This window comes from Miscanthus floridulus, chromosome 17 (assembly GCF_019320115.1).
Source record: "Miscanthus floridulus cultivar M001 chromosome 17, ASM1932011v1, whole genome shotgun sequence".
NCBI lineage: Eukaryota > Viridiplantae > Streptophyta > Magnoliopsida > Poales > Poaceae > Miscanthus > Miscanthus floridulus.
In genome coordinates, this window is record NC_089596.1 from 947717 (window position 1) to 956872 (window position 9156).

General features: G+C 45.7%; 1 protein-coding gene across 1 annotated transcript; it reads left to right on the plus strand.

The window, feature by feature from the left end:
• The first annotated feature begins 2573 nt into the window (after positions 1–2573).
• LOC136518590 (uncharacterized) lies at positions 2574–4294 on the plus strand. Its single transcript, XM_066512262.1, has one exon. The coding sequence runs from the start codon at positions 2661–2663 to the stop codon at positions 3123–3125; it is 465 nt and encodes a 154-aa protein (XP_066368359.1). The 5' UTR covers positions 2574–2660; the 3' UTR covers positions 3126–4294.
• Positions 4295–9156: the final 4862 nt, after the last annotated feature.

A 9156-nucleotide genomic window follows, 5' to 3' on the forward strand; every position in this document is an offset into this window, starting at 1 on the left:
TGGAAACTCCCCTTTCTAATTGTTTCCGCATTTAAAGGTGTTAATTTTCAGAAACGCCTATTCACCCCCCTCTAGGCGGCATCCTAGGTCTTTTCAAGGACACGTATTGCACGGGTGCGTTATCGAAGATGTGTACGACGTTACCACTAGGGAGGACACACAGCTACAGAGAGCCCCACTTCAAAGATACGTGGTAAGATACTTGAATGGTACAATTTGTTATTCTTTTGGTATTAAGTATGTGTACTAAAACTGTCCAACCGCGTTTCTGTACCCAGGCGACACAATTGTCAAGGTTGTCCAACGAAGCAGCGTTTCGGCTTCACGAGTTTAGAGGGCAGGGGCCAGGCGTTCTCGCGGCTTTTGTGGAGGTAAACATAAACTTGTTCGTTTCGAAAATATTTCTTTAGCGTATATGCGTTTGAGAAATGAACTAACTTTAACGTCTATTTATGCAGAAGGTGAAGAAGAGCTACAGGAAGATAGCTCAGAAGTTGAGCTGCATGGACACTCCTTATGAGAAACCGCCACTCCCCGCCCGGTCGGGTGGCATGTCTTCAGCCTCTTTGAGGACACCAGCTGGCTCTTCTCAGCTGATGACGCAGGGTGTCACTTCCGCGGTGCGTACACCACCACATCATAGCGCTGGGAAGGACCCTGCAACCGAGGACGAGGAGGAGGACGATGACGACGACGACGAACCCCCGGGCTTCCGCGGACAGCACGGCCAGTGGGACGAATGGCCGTAGGACGGAATCGGCATGTCTCAGCTAGGTGGTGCCCCGTTTGGCACTCAAGGAGCCTCACAGGTACTAACAAAGATAGTTTGTTTCAATACGTAGACTCCATGAACTAACGATCATAAAGAATTATAAGTAATCGTGCGTATCATATACCTACAGGGTACGAGCGGTATGCACCGTCGACGCGACCATACCGACGTTGGCTACACTCCTAATGTGTTGCCAACAAATCCGAAGAGACAGAGGCGTCCGAGGGATCCTTACACTCCTGGGTCTTAGTTTGTTAGGTCAAACGAATATTGGTATCCGAAACTTGCGGGGTTATTTGGTTATGTTATGTCAAACTTATGTCAAAACAATGAATATATTATGTGGCAGCTTGTCAACTTGCTTCTTATTCGTTTCTTTGAGTCGCGGCAGCACTGCCGGCGAGATTAAGTACCATACGTTCGGGAACCGACAGTCCCGGCGTATCTGGACGCCGGTGGCAATTTTTCGTAATTGATTAGTTAAAATGGTGCATAACCGTATTATGAAAGACGAAAAACTAATCATTGGCTTATCAAATTCTCTATTCGGTCGTGAAAAAAACTCAACAAAATACGGGCGCGACGCGTTTCGATTCAACCATCCAGGTTGCCCGGGCCGGCGGCAGGCGCAGCGGCCAGGTGGTGTGGCTGCTCGTGCGGTATATTTGGTCCAGCCGCGCCACGCAACAGGGCGCGGCAGGACCTGCCACGTCATCGTCCCCCAAGCCGGCCCACGCCACGTCAGCCCTCTGTCGCGCCACCATGCATGACGCGGCACAGGCATTTGGCCGCGACATAGCAATAGGCGCGGCTAAAAGTGTTAATTTAAAAAAAAACCGACAAGGTTAGATTTAAAAATATATTAAAAAAGGGTTAAAATTAAAAAAAATCACGAGGAACGGCAGGTGACGATGGTTAAGGCTTCGAGCTGCCACACGAGCGAAGGGAGGAGGCTTGGTTTGACGGCCCGATGAAATTGCTACTCCGGATCCAACGGTGTCGAGATTTAGACACGTGGTCAAATAATATAGACACGTGGTCAAATAATATAGACACGTGGTCAAATAACACGCGAGGTGCAAGTTTGGTCTTGTAGAAAGCCGAGGGTGGGGAGGTGTGGCAACGAGTGTGGGACGTAAATGGGGTAGGCGAGAAATGGGATAAAGCTAAGGAGTTCATACGCAACAGCCACCGTTTCTGCAGTGTGAGCCGCTAGTTGGGCTCCTGTCGAATGCATACTCTCTTGAGTCAACTCGTCTTGAGTGTCATCATAATGTGTTGACCAGTGACTCAGCGTCGTTTGATTGGGTGGCTGGCACCAATGGACCTACACAAATATAAATGACCACGGCATGAAATCTATATTTATATTTGTATGTGGTTCGTAGGTTGTTGGTTTATATAATTTTTTGAAAATAGAAATATTTGATTTAGGATAAATTAAATATGACATGTAAGAAAGGCGGAAGTGGTATTGGCCGGTTAGAAGCTGATCTGGCACTGGCTGGAGAGCAGTGGCCGGCCGGTGTGAGTGCGATGGATTCTCTTCTCAGAGGCCGGTGCCCGGGAGCCGGAGCCCGCCCTGCGACGAATAGCTAGCTAGCAAGCATATATTCCTGCATCGCTTTCGCTTCCATCCATCCTAATTCGATTCACACCAATTAGTCTAGCTTCCTTTGATTTCTTCTGCCAAGTTATTAAAGGGAAGGAGATAGATGCTTCCACTATCACAGATTCTCTTTCTTGTTCTCCCCATGCACATAAATAAATATATATATCATCACTGGATGGAACCGCCGGATCGGATGCTCACACCACAAGCGCTCCAAATGCAAATAATGGTCTGCTGCTGCTGACTGGTGGTGAGTGGCGAGAGCTAGCTAGCATCATGTCGTCGTGGCTGCACTCCTCCGACCAGCGGCGGTCCTGGAAGCGCAGCTGGGCGGCGCGCGCCCTGTCGTCGTGCTCGCTGCCGCCGCCCGGCCTGCTGGCCTTCTTCGCCATCGTCGTCTTCTTCCTCGCCGTCTCCGGGTACGTGGACTACAAGGCCATCGAGCGCCGCGCCGAGATCGGCGCCCGCGTCTTCGCCGCGCCGCTCGCCCTCGCCGCCGCCTTCCTCCTCTTCGCCGCGCTCAGCTGGCGCCGCAGGTACTGGACCACCAGGAGGATGAGGCAAAGGGCGGTGCACCACTACCCATGGTCGTCGTCGCACGATGCGTCCTCGTCGTCGGCGGCGGCGCCGTGGGGCGTGGCGGTTGCGGTGGCCATACTGCTGCTCATGATGACGTTCCAGGAGTCCGTCCACTCCATGTGGTTCAGGCCGCTCTGGGACTCCGACTACTACGACCCCTAAGCTACGAATCCAATCCACAAACCCACTAGTTACATATATATATATACCTTCCTCTTCTTCAATTCAGTTGCATGCGCGTGTATGTTTGATGTATTACCTGCGATGTATAATACTACCGCATGTTTATTTATATATACCTCTTCTGTTTCTGTATAATAATCGTGTGTTTTTTGTTGACCTTGATCATGCGTGTAGCCCTAGTCATAAGTCAGTGTGTTTCCTTAATGGCCACAAGTGGCCGGTTCACAAATCAAGCACACGGCAATCAGCATTTGTGCCTGCTTAGCAAGCAGACTCCTTTTGGATAAAGGACACGTAACAGCAAGGACAGAGGAAACAACAGTCGAGGACCACGAAGGTGAAAACAGGCAAGTCAGGTCACAAGGCCGTCGGAGGCGAAGAGGAAGACCAACCCACGAACATGATGAATGGACAAGGCGGCAGTGGAAACGCACAGACAACGAGCGGATGGCGGAGTGGCACCTGGACACAGCTAGGGACGCGTGAGCGTAGGCGGCGTAGGACAGGAACGACAACGGCACGAAGGAGAACATGAGATTTTTAGGCCATGCACAACTTTCTTTATTGTACTGAATTGAATTGAATTGGCCATGCTTCTTTGGAAGCAACCGCGGACAACTTCCTTTGTTGAATTGAGGTTTGGCTTTTCTATCACATGGTAGATTATAGATCCAACAGTTGCATGAGGGAGTGGATTTGGTATACATACAGAGACATGGAGAAGGAGAAGGAGAATGGACCTTGTCCAAAGCCAAGACAGAAATGGCAGCAACCGTTTTGTTAAACTAGATTGTGATGGAACATTCAATCAATTGAATCGGTCAGGTGGGGGAGGGGTGGTGATGCTTTGTGTTGAGATGAAGTTGGCTCCGTGGCCAGTTCCAGATGCGGGACCACTTGGAGAAAATGTTGGAGGCATTTCATGCTAAGGCTATAACATGTTTGCAAGGCCTACAACGAGTGACCAGCGGCTAACTCGAGATCGTGAAGGTCAATGTGGGGGCGTATGCCCTGACGATCAAATAAGCAGAAACGTTGTCAGCCTTCAGTCAGAGCTCTAATATGTAAGTTGAAAGAGTTGTTGGCAAACAATTTACAAAACTCTTTTAGCTGTTCATCTTCCTCGGGTATGTAATGTCGCAGCCCATGAATTAGATGCCTGGGGATCTCATATGGGCCAGGGTAATACTATCATGATCTTAGACAATACTCCAGACTATATTCGAGTCCTTATAGCCGAAGACTTGGCAACAACCTCTCATGTGGCAAAGCCATTATTGTCATGTTTTCATCCCGCAAATACGCATCTAAACTTATATTATCAAATTAGTCGGCATAATTTTTGTTGCCACATTATCACGACAAGAGAGTTGCAAGCGAGTAGGGGCAATGGCATGACCAACAACAATGGCTTTCTATTGTTCCCCTGTAATTTGCTAATGCACTTCCAAACACATGTTGGGTCATAGGATAGGTTGTTGCCTTTCCTTCAATTATACTATCGCTTGAACATAATTTTTTCATATGCATGTTTGTCGAAAAAGAAACTATATGACAACAACGTAGCGAGAAACAGGACATCGCCCCATAATAGACGGCCTTTTATTCTAACATATTATTAGCTAAACATATAGTCACTATTGTAGAGAAGTGGAACCATGTAATTAATTCATTCTTAACAAGCCCATTACAGAGGGTCAAGTATCCATCATATTTTCTGGAACTGAGCCCATATGTTGGCCCAACTTTGATTTCATTAGACCACAGAGGGTCTTCCCATCTATCAATCAATGGAGATTTTATTTGGGTTGCGTATGTTTTTTTATGATTATTTATTATAGCATTAGCAAACGTGTATACCGTCATAACGAAGCGTAACCCTTGTTGCATGGTCACATCAACAACTTGTATTCAAGGATCTACGTAACGGTCGCATCATATATATATATATATATATATATATATATACTCTGTACAAAACAGTCGTGCACAAATCTAACTAGGATGACTATGAGTTAAATACGAATCAAGAGAGATGTAAGGCACTTTGGGAAGTAAAATATCGGACGAAAGACTCCCTTAGCCCTTTTTAATACTCGTATTGGGTATATAGATTAGTCCGCCAGTACTCCTATTAGGTATATAGATTAGTCTGCCAAAAATCTAGCATAGATTTATTGCACTTAACAATATTATTACCGTAAATTTAGCATAGATATATATCGTCCTTTTTCGGATGATATATAACTTTCGTCACCCGTCACCGTATTTCTTATAATGAGACGAGAAGAAGAGTTTTATTCAACTGTTATAAACTCAACAAGGTTTTCTCAAAGCAAAATAAGCTTGTGAGCCCACCCAAGCAATATTGCTTTTAATGGAATGGATCACGTTACACTGTGAGCATGAAGCCTTGTTGTCAAAGGAAAATTTTAATACTGTATCCAATTTAAACCATGCCAGATGGAATAGAATCTACTTGATCGTATATGGAAGGGAAACAAGGGTGTGAGTTTTGTTTTTCTTCTATTTATTTATCTAAAAGTTTATGTGTGCCCCCTCTAAAACGACCTCTATGTCTATGCCAAACAGATTATCGTTTTATATTCATGCAAACACTAACGCTGCTCTACTCTTATAAGCACGCGCAATGTGGTTCTGCCGTGCCACACCATAATGGCAATTAAGTCAATGTTGTTTAGTTTGTTCAATTTCAAGATAGGTGTCGATATTGCACCCACCACAATTTTTTTATTTTCTTGGTATAATATACACTTTTTCAATAAAAAAACAGAGCATATTCGCTGTTGAAAGGATACCTTAACCATGAGCTTTCTGCGAACGAGCCTGTGGTTCGGTTGGTGAGGCACGCTCGGTGGAGCGCCCACTGCCCGCGTTCCGGCGCTGCTCGACGTGGGTTTTTGCACCGGGGTTGAAAGGACCTAGGATGTTGTAACACCCTCATTGTTACATTGTACAGTTTTTGCTAAAACACTGCATGAGCATCATACTTATGTGTAAATGTGTGTAACTTAAAGTATAAATCAATATACGGCACTTGAAACGTTCAACCGAAACAAGAAACAAATGTTACGCTTCATGTCGCTTAAAATCGTTTAGTATTCTAAGCGAATTTTTATCGAACAAAAATGCTATAGAACGTTTATGCGAATTTTGATAAAGTTTGTAGTACGAACTTCGTAGGCGAAGATGAGATACGTGCGGTCGAAGACGAGGTTCGCTGGCCATATGTCAAGAAGCTCGGAATTAGAATTCGATGCGAAACCGTTCGAGGTTTATTCATTTCGCATTAAGTATGTAATTGGGTCGACGAAGCCATGTTTGGCAATTCTTGTAGAGCGACCGGCTTAGGAAGTGGCGAGATGTCATGGCTTAGGTCGACAGCCCTATGTGCCCTCTTGCGTATAGAAGAATTGGTTTGGCGTTTGGACCATCGGGTAGGATTTTGCAACATCCTTAAAAAGTGTGCACGTCACATAGTTCAACCAAAGCCAGCGCTAGTCGCGGTCACCGCCTCTGCCTGGCACCGCTGCTGGCCGCCAGCGAGCTACCGAGCCGGCCGCGTCGCCACTGTTGCGCTTGTGCAGGCACGCCGCGCGCAGGCCGCTGCACTGGCCGTCCCGGCCACTGCCCTTGCCCTGGCTGCGCTGCGCTGCGCTGCTGCACTGGCACGACGCGTGCGCTCCCGCACCGTCCGTGAAAGTGCATCTAGCCCTTTAGTGGGTTTTGGATGATTGAATGACAACGTGATTAAAGGACTAACCTGTTTGTTAAGTGTGGACAGGTAATAGGTTATCTCACAGGTACTTAATGAAAGCCAAAATGATGTGTTGTTGTGTAAACAATCTAGTTCAAGCACAAGACAACAATGCAAATGGAATTCATGCAAAGGCTTAATTATTATGGGATTTCCATGCTCTATGTGAGAGCAAGCTTGTAAGAATTAATTAATGAGACATAAGGGATTGCATATGGATTGGTCTCATATTTAAAGCTTGCTAAATTGAAATGAAAAAGATAACAATACATGAATGGATGATTCAACACAAGATGTGACTTGATGGCTTGAGATGGTGAAGATAGCAAGGAAAGGCTTCGAGGTACTAAGCAAGGGTGAAGGGCAAGCGACGGCTTGGCGGCCGAAGAACCTAGCTAGGGTGAAGAAGAAAGTACTTGCATTTAGTTGAGGTACTAATCAAGCTAAGATGGTCATATTGATGTGAAGGATCAAATCTATATTGGAGTGTTTGATGGAAGTGACTTGATACATTTGGGATTATTCAAATTTGATGAATGGAATCAAGTCACGTGCTCAAGATGGCTATGCTCAAGTGAAAAGATCAAAGTTGACATGTTAGCACCCTCACTTAATGAAGATTGGAAAACACGACTTTGGTTGAAAGAGATCAACTCAAAAGGTTTAATTTCATTTACTTTTAAATTTAAGTTGATAGAAATGCCGTACTATTAAGAGGGATGTATCATATTGATAGATAATTATTTATAAGTGCTTAAGCCAACCCATGTGAGTTTTAAGTATTTGAGAGACAAAAGAGCTAACTGACTTCTTGCTGGTCTGGTAATACCGGACGTGTCCGGTATTCATACCGGACGTGTCCAATATTTGTCCAGCAGCTGTAAAATTATTGTTCTCGGGTTGGTTCGTCAGGAGTTCCGACGGTCGGGAGTCCCGGCATGGGTCGGGAGTTCCGACGTCTCACACTTTAACTGACTTGGAGGGTTCGCTGTCCTGGTCATACCGGACGTGTCCGGTATGCATGACCAGAAGCCAACGGCTAGTTTTCAAAAGCCTTGAGGGTCGAGAGTTCCGACGTAAGTCAGGAGTTTCGACGGACAGGAGTTCCAACATGCGTAGGGAGTTCCGACACCTCACTAACTTTAACTCAGTTACATGTTTTTCAAATTTGCCGAGGGTCAGGAGTTCTGACGTGAGTCGGGAGTTCCGACGGTCGGGAGTTCCGGCATTCATCGAGAGTTTCGACGCCTCACAACTTCACTGTAACTTAGTTACTGTTGGCACAGTATGAGTCATATCGGACATGTCCGGTATATGGCAACGGCTATAAAACGGCTAGTTTTTCAAGGGGGCTATAAATACCACCAAGCCTCCACCTTTGGACGCTGCTGATTCTGCTGACATACACACTCATTTTTTAGCCTTGCCAACTCTCCTAAACCCTCTCTTAGTGAGTGTGTGATACAAATTGCAAAATCCATTTGTGGGTTAAGAGAGAATTTGAAAAAGAGAGCAAGCCAACCACTTGAGCACTTGTGCATATTGTCAATCTCGTGATTTGCATTTGTTACTCTTGAACTCTTTGGTCCTAGACGGTTAGGCGTCGCCGGAGAGCATCCGAGAGATTATGGTGTGCCTCGGAAAGTTTGTAACGGTCGATTCCGCTGCCTCGGAATCATTTAGTGGAAGGAGGAAAAGGAGTTGGAAAAGACTCCGGCTAGAGTGACCTTCGTGGTACCCTCTAGGGCTGACCTTCGTTGGGTCGCCCGCAGCCCCCTCAACGGAGAGTAGGACTCGAACGAGTCCGAACTTCGGTAAAACAAATATCGTGTCTCAATTTGCATTTCATTTGATATTTGTGTTGCTCCAGCTCTTGTGCAGGTTCTCTATGTATATTGATATCTTTAGTAGGTACCTGTAGTTTGGTTTAAAGATAGAAATCGAAAGGAGCAAGTTTGGGGCTGTTCTGCAGAAACCGTGCATACCGGACATGTCTGGTATTAGAGCTCTATGCTGAAAATATTTATTCGTAGTTCTAACTTTATGTTGCAGGGTTGTAGCTTCTAGATATATTCTTTATCCCTTGTACACTGTGTGACTAACTTGTGAGGGGTGGTATTACTCTTATTTGGAGTTTCCAATTTGGAAACTCCCTTTACTAATTGTTTCAGCATTTAAAGGTGTTAATTTTCAGAAATACCTATTCACCCCCCCCCCTCTAGGCGGTATCCT